At 40.0% G+C, this 14214-nt stretch overlaps 1 protein-coding gene across 1 annotated transcript in view; it reads right to left on the reverse strand.

The window, feature by feature from the left end:
* Window positions 1–885: 885 nt before the first annotated feature.
* The window catches only part of LOC124148617, a 53866-nt gene continuing 40537 nt past the window's right edge, over window positions 886–14214 (reverse strand). The window contains exons 6-7 of the mRNA XM_046519798.2: window positions 2955–3046; window positions 886–1334 (exon numbers count right to left, since the gene is read on the reverse strand). Coding sequence (XP_046375754.2) covers window positions 1251–1334; window positions 2955–3046 — 176 coding nt within the window. The 3' untranslated portion in view covers window positions 886–1250. The remainder of the gene's footprint in view (window positions 1335–2954; window positions 3047–14214) is intronic.

A 14214-nucleotide genomic window follows, 5' to 3' on the forward strand; every position in this document is an offset into this window, starting at 1 on the left:
AAACATACATTAAAGCGGTACTTCACCCGAGTTTTTTTAAGCAGTCCAAGCAGGTTTAACCCAAATCAACCAAAATCATGTTTGTTTTTCTGTTACCAACACATATTTAAAGCCTACACACCCAGGTCTTCCTTTATCACTTGCCAACAAATATGTATCCCTTTTTCAATTGAAAGTAAATTTTGAAAAAGGATTCCAGATCGAAGAGGATCGAATGGTTGTGGAAAACAGGATAGCGGCCCGTGAAACAACTACTGGGATTCTGTTCGACCAGACACGTTTACTCAAAGTTAACAAATACTTGTATTTATTTGAAAGTGTGAGCGCATTTAACAGTATTCCAGTTATATCACGGCGTATCAGCTTAATGTGGGAGGAAAGCCCGAAATGATGCCCGTCTCAGACGTATACCACTTTGGTGAAACCGACGAGCAGGGGTATGGTGCTGACAAACCTGGAAACATAATCGGGGCGAACCGGGAGTCGAACCCACAATCATAGGTTTCTGGCATGCCCAAGGGACGCAACTCTGTACTGCCAATTTGAAAGTGATCGAGGAATAGGCATATAGATTTTTAAACAATTATATTATTTGCAGCCAATCGCAGATGTAGAAATGCGTTGGAAATGCTACAGAGTACCTTGGCACATTGTCAAAGTGTCGATCCGTATCCCCAGGTGTTACATGCCGGACGGCTGATACTATAACGGTAACGCTATTTTTCAGGGTATTATCATTTGCAGAAGCCGAGGTCTTCCATTAAGTGCCCGAGGAAGGAGGGCAGTTGAAAAGAGCGAGGGTTTCTGCAAATGATAATGCCCTGAAAAATAGCGCTACCGTTATTAAAGCTAAAATGGATAGAATTTGTTATCAAATAAAAATATATGACAATAAAAATAACACATGGCACTAATAGCAACATGTAGTCGCAGCCTGTAGAAGCCTCTAAAGAAGCAACCCCATTAAGACCGATTCCAACATCAGCCTTTCATTGTGTATATTGAACTAAAGATTTATCAAAAGATATTGTTTCAAAAACATGAACAAAACAATCGTGTTTGACAAGGTGTGACAAAACAACGATTTGGTAATTACTGTTGTCACAAACAAGGAACACTACCATAATAAATACATCCAATTCCTTGCCAATATTCGTAGTATGGCACTTGGGAACACCCCTTTCATGGCACCAACGGTGGTCGGTAGATTAAACTGGTCTCAGATGACGGACGTTCTGTCTCCAAAGCGGTCACAAGAGATGGTTATCAGAGTAATTCTGTGCTATCTTGGGACTCCTTGAGGTGAGCCAAAACGTTGTCATGACCCCCTTTCCCTGCAACAATATCATTGAATAAGCAGTGGTGACCCCCTTTCCCTGGAACAATAACATTGAATAAGCAGTGATGACCCCCCTTTCCCTGGAACAATAACATTGAATAAGCAGTGGTGACCCCCCTTTCCCTGGAACAATAACATTGAATAAGCAGTGTAGACCCCCTTTCCCTGGAACAATATCATTGAATAAGCAGTGGTGACCCCCTTTCCCTGGAACAATAACATTGAATAAGCAGTGCATGGTGACCCCCCTTTCCCTGGAACAATATCATTGAATAAGCAGTGGTGACCCCCCTTTCCCTGCAACAATAACATTGAATAAGCAGTGGTGACCCTATTTCCCTGGAACAATAACATTGAATAAGCAGTGGTGACCCCCCTTTCCCTGGAACAATAACATTGAATAAGCAGTGGTGACCCTATTTCCCTGGAACAATAACATTGAATAAGCAGTGGTGACCCCCTTTCCCTGGAACAATAACATTGAATAAGCAGTGGTGACCCCCTTTCCCTGGAACAATAACATTGAATAAGCAGTGGTGACCCCCTTTCCCTGGAACAATAACATTGAATAAGCAGTGGTGACCCCCTTTCCCTGGAACAATAACATTGAATAAGCAGTGGTGACCCCCTTTCCCTGGAACAATAACATTGAATAAGCAGTGGTGAAGGAGAAACAGAAGCAACACGAAGATGAGGGATCAACTGAAAGGATTTCTAATTACATGTTTCTAAATTTGCAACTCGGCCTTCAATTTCCGTCATTCCCTTCCACTCACACATTTGGTTACACCTTACAGTGTTCACTTCAGGACCGATTGTATCGAGATGCGATATATTTGCAGCCAAAGCAACAAAACCAGATATTTTTTTCTATTTAAAACTATGAAAATGGACACAGTTTTTAAATGAAAATCTTGTCAATGTGCATTATTTAGGGACTTGTCTTTCATAATGGGGAGGCAGGGGGTCATTGTCTAACATGTATTCGGGTGGGACCATGACAAAATGTAACATAAAATGGTGGTGGTGGTGTGTGTGTGTGTGTGTGTGTGTGTGTGTGTGTGTGTGTGTGTGTGTGTGTGTGTGTGTGTGTGTGTGTGTGTGTTTGTTTGTGTGCGGGTGGTGGGAGTGGGATGTGTGTGTGTGTGTGGTGGGGTGGTGGGAGTGGTGTGTGTGTGTATGTGTGTGTGGTGGGTGTGGTGGGAGTGGTGTGTGTGTGTGTGCGTGTGTGGTGGGGTGGTGGGAGTGGGGTGTGTGTGTGTGTGTGTGTGTGTGTGGTGGTGGTGGGAGTGGTGTGTGTGTGTGTGGTGGGAAGGTGGGAGTGGGGTGTGTGTGTGTATGTGTGTGTGGTGGGACTGGTGTGTGTGTGTGTGTGGTGGGAAGGTGGGAGTGGGGTGTGTGTGTGTGTGTGTGTGTGTGTGTGTGTGTGTGTATGTGTGTGTGTGGTGGTGGGGTAGTGGGAGTGGTGTGTGTGTGTGGTGGTGGGAGTGGGGTGTGTGTATGTGTATGTGTGTGTATGGTGGTGGGAGTGGTGTGTGTGTGTGTGTGTATGTGTGGTGGGGTGGTGGGAGTGGGTTTTAAATAAGAACTCCTTATAGATTATTTCTATAATTACCTTTACTTCAAGTGACCCTCTTAGTGTGATGTTGAAGCCTCCGTGAACTAGCAAGGCTTTCTGGGTTGACTCTGTAATCTGGATGTGAAGGGCTGGAAGAAAGTTGCAACATTATTCGTTCAGCAACGGTCGAAGGAAAATGCACTGAAATATTGGGGCATATAAATCATGAAAAGGCAAGCTTCCGTTACCTTTCTGGATACCTTCCAATGTCAGATCCGGAAAGTTTCTGGGACGTATACATTCAAAACACATTTATATAACCTTAACTCAAGAGGACATATTTAACAAAGCCACAAAATAAGAAAGTTATATTTTGAACGGTGATTGTTGTATTTTAAAACAAGGTAATTTTACAATATGTTTGCATAAACTATGATAAATCCAGCGAAAGAAATTCGGTTAACTGACCAATATTCGATCACCAATAAAAATGAGCCGCCACTTTCAAATTGTTAGAACATGTAACTATCAAGTCAATATCGTCAAACTTCGATGCAGGATCTGACACGGCGCCGAGCAGAAACAAGTCAGTCGTCTAATGGGGTGCACAGAGATCAGACGCCATTCTGCCTGCAATGCCTGTGCTAACGCCACTCTTGTCACTGGACGTGGCTGACGTTGCCTAATCTGTCGTCCCAGGTGGTCCCACAGATGTTCTATTGGAGACATGTCAGGAGATTTTGCCGACCAAGAAAGAATGTTCACGTTGTTGGCGTTGAAAAATGCTCCGGTAATGCGGACTATATGAGGCGTGGCGTTATCTTGCTGGAATAACGTTTGCGGGTGACTTTGAAGAAATGGCAGTACAACACTTCACTATGTAGCGTGCAGCGGTAAGATTGCCATCAATAACAACCAGATCCGTCTTCATGTCTCCACAATTCCCACCCAGACCATCACACTGCCACCACTGTATGGTTCAATTTCCTGCACGCAACGATGTGCCGTCCGTTCCCTGGCCGCCGATAAATACGCACCCCGCCCACTGCTGGAGAAGAAACCTGCTTTCATCACTGAACAGTACACTGCGCCAAATTCCCTGCTGCTGTCGCTCGACATTCTTCGCCGACCTCATTCTCTGACCTCGATGTCCGCGCGTTAACGTCATGCCCTTGAACGGTCGGTAGACTCTCAAGCCAGACTGACGAAGTCGTCTGGACACAGTCTTTCTGATGATGGGATGATCAAGAGCGCGTCGTCCCGATGACGTTACTGTGAGGTACCTGTTCGTAAGGTGAAGCAGCCGTAAATGGCTGTGTCAGGGTGGTAACTCTGGGTCTACCGCTTCCAGGCCTGTCTGCTGTTCCACCTGTCTGCTGTTCCATCTGTCTGCCTAAACCGGCTGGTTAACCTCAGTATCGTCCTCCTCGAAAAGCCGTTCACCCCAGCAACATGGGCCTGCCTAGGTCTTGACGTCGCTCCACGTGAAGATTCAATCAAGGAGATAGAAAAACTTATACTGACAGACAGACATTTTACCATGCATTGGTGAACTTGAGGAAGGTCTAAGCCATGGATCCATTGAACTATGACTCATAAACATTTTACAGATGAATAAGATATCTGCTCGTTGGGTGCCAAATTTTCTAAATTCTGATCTTTAGGAAAAACGAACTGACATTCACTGCAAACACGAAAACGTCGTTTTTTTCCGTATATGGTCATTGGACGGAAAAACGACTAAAAATTCATTAAAATTGATTAATTGGTCAGCGTCTAGAAAGTGTCCAGAAAAGGGTCGAGTTTTTCAAGCGTAAAATGGACGGAAAAACGATGCTTTTTGCTCCGCCTTGTACAACTGTTAACGGCCAATCAGATGGCGCTGGTCCCCCGACGCACGTGATGTCGAAGGCTTCCTTTCGGAAGCTTTAGGTTTCGTATTTCTGGCATGCCTTGCTCTAGTATCTGTCGCGCGCAGTGCAGCGAGATTTGCTGATAAGCTAGTTTTAGGATATGTTACATGGAATTCAGACACGCGCCAAGAAGTCAAACCAAACAATGTTACTAAGTTTATTGTGGTAACGGCTATGTACAGTTGCCCCTATCGGATAATGGGTTGTGTTTCATTTGGTTATAACAATAACTAACTTTTTAATGTGAAGTTTACAAGATATACGACTTGGACGCGAGGTCGGTCACATGACGTTCTTCACGTGACTGTATCCTTGAAAAGGCGTAAACACTGACTACTTCCACATTCCTGGGGAAAACCCTTGGAATTCCCTGGTACGAATTCATACAGAAGCGTGGTTGCAAGCCCATTTAAGGATAACCTCGCTACAACCCATCCCAGAGCGAAAAAGCACGAAAAAAAATCCAAACTGTCGCAGTGACAATTTACAGAAATCTATGAATTTACCTTAGTATCTATTTGACACATCTTCACAATCACCTTTCAATGATCGGCCAATTGATCAGTGATGCCAAAGGCTTGAAATAGCCACAGGTTAATTAACAACTTCGAAAATATCTCCCGTCACGTTTATCGTGTCGGCCATTTTGACGTATTGTACTTGATGTAAATGTATTACGACGCTCTGTCATTGTAATTGACTTACTGAGGTAATTCTGTAAAAGATCTTCTCATCTAATGAGGATATTGTTTTGAATATATTTCTCGTAAACATACTGAAACATATGTTCCTCGCTTTGGGGGGAACTATTTTATTCCGGGGTGGCCCATTAAATCTAGTAGTAAGTCAAGGCACCATGCGTGATCTGTTATTTTATGTGTTTAAATTACGATTTGGGGCGTTAATAAAATACACTGACGCAAGTATATTCTATTCAAATCAATTGGATAATTCAATATGCTTTTTTTACATATTACATAACATCACTGCACAAAATATGAACAGTTGCAGTAACACACTACGGTAATCGCATTAAACATCATTTTCAACTGTACAGTATTTCAGTTATATCATGGTGTATCAGACTGATGTGGGATAAAAATCCGAAGTGGTTCAGGTCATCCAATGGGTGTTCGGGAAAAGGTGAGCGTATCCTGCCACACAAGTGGCACCCGTCACAAACACATGCAAGGACAAGTCAATTGTTCACCTGAACAAAGCGCGGAAACACACAATGATGCCCGTCCTCAGTTTTACCGAGCATGTAAATTATTTTGTCCGACAAACATGGACGAGTATAAACAATATGTTCATTCTCGTAATACATGTCATACATTTGACAAAATGTATTGACTCGGAGCATTATTGTTAATCACAGCGTATGCAGTTGAACTCATCACCCATCCCATTATTGATAACCCTTCTTAAAGATCTATGAAATCAGAAGCTGCAACACTCTATCTTTTAACTGGCATGTCAGACTTCTATTTCATTACTCAGTTTTATTTGCACGGATTACTATGGAAGGGACATTGTCTCGTTGTCGCATTGTCGCATTGACGCCTTAACAAAAACAAGCAAAACGTGTCAAAATTAACAAAAGCGCGACAATTGGCCATTTGTCGCATTGTCGCGTGTTCGCATTGTCGCTCTTTGATAATCCTTTTCTTTATTTTACAAAAGGGCGACGATGCCGTAACGCGACATTTTCAAGGTCAAAATATGTCTCGTTGTCGCATTGTCGCCCCATCACAAATGTGTATAAAAGGCGTAAAGTTCAGTTATTGTTACAGTTAGGAAGTTCAACCTGATAAATGTACGTCTTGAAATGAAAACACAAGTCCGTCCGCGAGTCCATAACGTTTTATTGTGAGCTCTTCTCTAAATGTGCTTAGTGTTCAACTCCTAGTTCCAAACACGTAGTACCTCCTCAATAATCCACATACCTCCAGTGCAGTGGTCTTCCGGAAGATCTTACTCTTGACCGTATTAGACAACTGACGAGTGCACGCCTGACCTGTGACCTCGTTGCAACCCTCGTGATGTGTTTGCCGAAGGGAGAGGTGTAGGAAATGTGTGCTCCAGCCCAGCGCAGAGCTCGCGACACACTGTATACTGATGTATACAGTATATTGCAGTTGATATACTGTATACTGCATGTGATACTTATTTGCGGAAATGTTACAACTTTCAAGATTCAAGATTCAATTTGCATATATTTCATATACAACAGACCGCCGTCATATATCACTGGAATACTGCTGAGAGCGGCGTTAAAACAAATTGTTTTCATAATGGAGCGCTGCAGTCATTTAAAATAGAACCGTATACATATGTACATGTAGTACCAACTCACTCTATTTGTTTCGAATATTCAGCAGAAAATATATTATTAACCAGGTCTTTGGGAAAAGATATCAGATTTTTATAAGCAGCCACATAGGGATGATAAAGGACCCCTCGCTGATTAGGTTCTTGTTTACTTAAGAGCAGATCTAGACTTGGCCATGTTAGATGATATAACCAAAATCCAGGCGCTCCGGCGGGGGGCAAGCTGGTCTTGTTAGTGTATGGTATGAGCTGTGACGTTGACCCAAGAGAATAATGTAAAACATGAGACCAACTCAAGTCTATAATATAGTCTAGATTTCCACAGCTCTAGCCTGAAATTAAGAATTGTTCTATGCTCCATTTTAATTGTATTATTTTCATTTTGTAGACATGTATGGACCAACCAGGAAAGAAATTGATGGAATATTAATATCACATGTTACCACTGATCCAGTTAAATTCATCACACAATAATAAATTAGTATTTGACATTACGGCATTTGATTATTAGGGCATGATCATGTACATGTTCACTGTAGTAATGTACACACCAGTCAACTTGATTATAATTTTTATCAAAGTGTAGCGCGGAATCAACGATTACTTTATGATATCCTCACTTGTCATCGATGTATTGACATCGAACAATAGACGGCAATTCGAAATTCTTATGGATAGCTTCAATGGGGACGGCGCCGGTGTCAGTACAATTTTCCTAGTTAAAATAAGTATCTACAAAATATAATCTGAAGCAGACAAGAACAATATTTTTTTATTAATGCTTACTTTCATGGATAGAATTAAGGCAATCTAGGCTTGCCAAATCGTTCTAGACTGGATTCCTTTTAAATTTATTCTGTATGGTCTGGGAGACGAACGGGCGTCAGCATCGCATGGAGAACTGGGACAGCCTTAATCAGTGTAATCGGATATGTTGTGGAGTTTCGGTTTTGGGCTGTTTGCTGAATATATAGAATTGCGAGTTATGTATACTCTGTATTCTTTCGTCATGGTAGCATATATATTTTCTATGTTGCTTTTTGAATTATCCACAAATAAGAACTAAAATGTAAACCTCTCTCTGGAGATATGCAATAATACTACTGAAGGGCATATCTGAAAAATGGGACTTCTCGACAAATATCTCTTTCTTAAATACTACCCGTTACAGGCATTCTGATCATTATATCATACTTTGTACAGTTTAAAAGTCAAATAATGGCAAATTGTGTATCTTTCTACATTTTGAATTAATTATAGTTTCTGAAATAAAACCTTAGCATCAGATAGTGATATACACGAATATGATCTATACTATTATAAATGAATTATCAATTTCGTAATATGAAATAGATAAACAGAAATATGATAGTAAAACAAATTATTTTAATCTATTCTTGTGAATAGGTAACGAGAGATCTAGGCAACGCACTAACGTAGCCATTTATGAAAAATGAAATATTAAAAGTTTAGGGGTTTGAACATGCACATTGAATGACAGGGAAGAAAGCAACGCAATAATTAAATTATGAATCAAATTATGTTATAAATATAACAGAATATTTAGAAAATATAAGTTTAATCTCTCATTGTTGGAAGGTGTTTAATAATTATATAGATTTTGTTTGATTGTTTGTTGTTTAACGCCGCACTCAGCAATATACCCGCTATATGACGGTGGTTCGTAAATAATCCAGTCTGGACCAAACAATTTAGTCATTATCATCAAGAGCACCGATCTACGCATTTGGGATACGATGACATGCATGAACCAAGTCAGCGAGCCAAGTCGCCTTCGTAGAAGCATGGGTTGTTGAATGCCTATTCTAACCCGGATCTTCACGGGTATTTTTTTAAATAATAAGGTACAATGAAATTCTGTATATGTCCATAATAAGTGTGTATAAGTAGATGGATAATATGTCCATTCACGCCAAGTAAATGGTATATGCATTAATTTAAATGCAAATGATTCAATGATGAGTTCTTTCACAAGTCCATATTTCAAGGCATGTATTTGATATTCATAATAACTCCACAAAAGCTATACAATGGCAACAAAACGGTACCAGCATCACAGATACCAATAATACATGAGATACATAAAATTACTTTAAAGTTAAAACATGTATCTAAATAGAAAATTAGAAGGATACACTTCCGACATTTTTCGTATTTTGTTTTCGTTTGGAGAGAGAAGTTGTGATTTGTATCTGATGGGTGCAAACAGGTGTTCCCTTCCGCCCAGGCCTTGCGGCAATGCTATAGCCCAAAATGAAACAAGCCTTGTTCAACAGGTTCAGACTCAAATTTCTATCCCACTTGGGCTCCTTTTAAATTTAAATAATAATTTCTCGTGTCGATATGTGTCAGAAGAAATGAAATATTACAGCACTGGTGAATAGGTTATATGCGCATGTCAGCGTCGATCCTATAATATCCTTTTATGCAAAATACATATATACTGATGAATTAAGGTAGTAATACTACGCAAATATATGTCCAGATGCATACATCAGTATCATCTCGTGATCTTAATTCGTGCTTTGAGCCCTTTTTCTACCGGAGATTCTGGGGTGTTACATCACACCAGAAAGCCAGGTCCAAATTCAAGTCATAATTCCATGGTCCGTCTTGTATGTTGGAAACCAATATCGCAATATGGCTAAATATTGCTGAGCGTGGTATTAACCCGATTACTCACATAATTATTCCATTTTCTACAGTCATCTACGAACACTATCTTCAAGGAGGTATACCTGTATCATCCAAATGTCCATACATATATGTCCACATATATATGTATAAAGCAAGTCGTCCGTCCTGCACTCTTCCTTAAAAGATAAATGCTAAGCATTTCCTCTGTATGGATTTATATAATGTAATATCGTTTTAATGTAATGCTGATGCAGTAAACGTACCACAGACCTAATGCTAGAATAACATCTAATTTCTGAAATGAACATGTTTTACAGACAAAAACAGTTGTTTAAACAATACTTATAAAATATAAGAACAAGGAGCCAAGAGCCAAATATTGGGCTGTGTTGGACATATATGTTTCGGGGTCTTATGACAGACAAACCTGATGCCTTTAAGTATAAAGATAGGTAAGTAAAGATGTTGTACATATTCAAATATGTTCGTGATTAACCCAACCTTGAAAAATATTGAAAGATGAGTGGTAACTATTTATGCCATTATTTCAAATTAGAATGAGAGCACATCAGGAAAGCATGGTACTTTAATATACGTATCTTGTTAACCCAATATTCTTTTTTAAGTAAGAGCAGCATGTATATCGAGAGTATAGGTTTGGTGCGTGACTTATCACACAGTACTTTCAGAAAGTGTGCATATTCTGTTTATAGGCAATAAATAACATAAGACGATTCATACGGGTAAATACGATTTACTTCAGAACTAGTATAGATTATTTAAGGTTAGGGGGAAATGTATGTAATTAACAGAACTTTGGCCGGGTTTGAAGGATTTGGGTCCTGGCTTGGGCTTTGTGTTGGACGTGTAGACGGCATTTCCAGGTTTGACGTATCAATGACAAATGATGTCAGATGCAATTCTCTGCCTTTTCGGGTGAACAATTGGCTTGCCTTTGGATGTGTTTGTGGCGGGTGCCACTAGTGGATCGGAATGAGCTCGCGTTTTTGCGAGCATCCAATGTCATCATTTATTATGATGAATCATGAAACAAGCTCCTGATGCTGTCGCAATGATGCAGTTGGCGCTACTTTTGGCAAGGGTTTCTCATGATAATGGGAATGCTTATGTCGCTTTTGTTGACCGATAAACATGAAAAGATATAATGTTAGTGTATATGGTCATGTAATTAAGAAACAAACGACGAGTGGGAGTTGTTTATTGTACGATAAACAACGACCGAGACTCGTTTATTTCTATATGAGATATCAACATTACGTACAGCCTCTTTTAGGGTGTTAAATTAGGAAAAAAAACACGCTTTACAATATTTACTCGTACTTAAATAATGATGATTCCTTGAATAGAATCCGACAGCGGCCATGCTAGATAAATCCATTTTAGGATTTGAATTTGGTCCCGCATATTCTCACAACTTTCTCGTCAATCATCTGTACCTTTTCTCCCAATACCGATTGTCATATCACTCTCACTTTCGGATTCTCCAGCAACATTTATTGGGAACAACTCACCAGACACATACCTCTCAAAAATAAGGTCAAATTTACAAATTTTACTTTTCAAGTTGCGAGTGCATGTTCGAATCTCAATAAATGACGTCATGATAGAACAATGTTTTATCGTGAAATAAATATCGCTTCCTTCTTTGTACTTTGTCATTTATCGCGTAGCTATCTTATATCATCAAATGCCAATTTCTAATTGCTTTATCATGACGTATCCGTGTCATGTAGCAATAACATACACAAATATCGTTGACTTCGACGTTGAATAGTGTCATGATTATCCTCTTGTGTGCAATATTTCTGGTTGATAAATCTAACATATTCTTACTTTAAGAATAGCGACTATACATTATTATATATCCCTTATCAGGTCTCTGTAACATTTAAAAAATGATACAAATATAAAAATACAACTGAACCTAATGTAATGTTTTAATATCCTTACGTTGCTGAGTGCAGCATTTAACAACAAACAAACAAAACATAATATCTTTAAGAATTATGTTAACAATTCCGATGCTAAAAATAATCTCACAATCTCCATACCTCTTTCTCTCCTTGAAAACATAATAACTTTTTTTTTAATAATCTGAAGGAATAATAATGGCAATACTATCATAATTATCATCATTATTTATGTTACTTATCCTCAAGTGAAGTAGTCCTCCACACTATACATTCAGTGAAGAAGCCCATGAACATATGAACTATGTAGCATACATTCATGGACATTAGATGAAGAGTTGAAGTTAGCAAATGATATTATTCGGTCGAACGTCTATCAGCCATCTATTCTATTCATGAAGAACATTTCACGTGGGACCAACTGAGGGAATTATGACTATCGACTTGCTAATTATTTTTTATATTCATGCCAGCCCAAACGATCTATTGGCTTGATTTATTGTTATGGGTATCCACAAAATAAGTAGGATCCGATTTTTTCCGTTTTTGTTGAAATAAAACTGAATAATATTTGCTGTTTACATATCAAAGTTTGCCAAATTGTTACAAAATGTTTGCACACAGCAAGGCTTCGTATCCCCAACATATTGTGCTAGGCACAGTATCACTGGACTGAGGGACGGCGGTATTCCTCCTTGTGGGTCACCTGCTTGGCAATATGGGACGGGGAAACTGCAGGGGGTGAGGGCAGTTAAGTTGATGGTACAGACAGATAAGAGAGATCATTTTACAAATGTTAAACCTCAGTCCACAAAGGAAGAGGCGAAAGCTGAAACTTGGTGAGGTTTACAGAACAAAGGCAGTTATTTCTAGTTTCTTACTGACTCTCGAAGATACATTTAATAAAACAATTAATGCGCGCGTGCGTGCGTGCGTGCGTGCGTGCGTGCGTGCGTGCGTGCGTGCGTGCGTGCGTGCGTGCGTGCGTGCGTGCGTGCGTGCGTGCGTGCGTGCGTGCGTGCGTGCGTGCGTGCGTGCGTGCGTGCGTGCGTGCGTGCGTGCGTGCGTGCGTGCGTGTGAGGTAGAAGAAGAATTGTACACCATAAAAATGGCTACGTATGTAGTTGGGGTAGATATGTTGAATGCCCGGCCAGTATGACCTTTGAGTCACTACAGTTTCAGTCATTACAATGCGTAAAACAGTATTTGAGTGAAAGAAAACACTATAAGTGAGTGAAACAAAAGACCTCAGTACAGGCACACCCAGTCCCCCAACCCCAAGTCTGCATGTATCAATACTCATACCTGCCACATCCTCAACCACTTAACTTACTCACACAATCATCTGACAACATGTTCGCCAACCCTCGTATCACACACACACACACACACACACACACACACACACACACACACACACACACACACACACACACACACACACACACACACACACACACACATTCACATTCTTCTTTCCCCACCATTATGTCTACGTCAGCCATCATGGATCCATGCGCATGCTTTCATACATAATCCATCCTCCCACCATTCCCAAACATCCATCGAACTATAACTATATCCGCCCTCATGTATCGGTATTCGTGCTTTCATACATACATACACCCCCCTACCATTCCCCTACATCCATCGCAGTATAACTATGACTATAACCGCCTTCGTGCATCCGCACTTATGTTCACATTGCATTGCATATGCATCGAATTACACGTTTAAAATATCGTAAATATTTTACAACATGTACATATTATATATCAGCAAACAGAGATTATTATAACGCAATAGATTTCATCCGTCAAAACATCACAGAAAGAGGGGCAGTCTGGAATTTTACAATGGCAACTGAATGCACTAAGACGTTCAATTGGTCAGGAGGTGAGAGTTGCGGAAGATTACCATAAACTTCAGTTACAGATCTCCATTGACGAATATCTAAAGTATGAATAAAGATCACAGCTTGCTATGACGTGTACTTCATGCCTGCAGAATCAGCAATGTCCTTAGCTCTAAATTGTATGTCTAAATGCTTATGTAGACAAAGACCCAAATGTATATAGGCATGACCATATTATATTCTACGCAAATATCACCACATTTAAAAACAAAGCTAGATTGTGTCTTTGAAGGGCATTAAGAACTGATACACACAAGGAAATATATTTATGGATGTCAACGGAGGAACACTGCGTTTCGGAATATATACTTTCTCCTTCATCAGGTGCATATTATTAAATGCTATGAGGCAGAGAACATATATTTGTACCTGTAAGAACAACAAAAGTAAAAAGATAGCAAAGAAGGGAACGCAACAAGGGAAGCCAACAGATAACTGGCATGGCGCTGATTACCCCGCCTCCAGTTTGCCCATTGTCCATTTCCCATTACCAATCATTCATAAGTTAAGTTTTGGCTTTAATTTGTCCATTGATAATCAACCATCAACGTCTATTATCTCCACCCTAA

This window comes from Haliotis rufescens, unplaced genomic scaffold, assembly GCF_023055435.1.
Source record: "Haliotis rufescens isolate VD_foot unplaced genomic scaffold, xgHalRufe1.0.p SCAF_13, whole genome shotgun sequence".
NCBI lineage: Eukaryota > Metazoa > Mollusca > Gastropoda > Lepetellida > Haliotidae > Haliotis > Haliotis rufescens.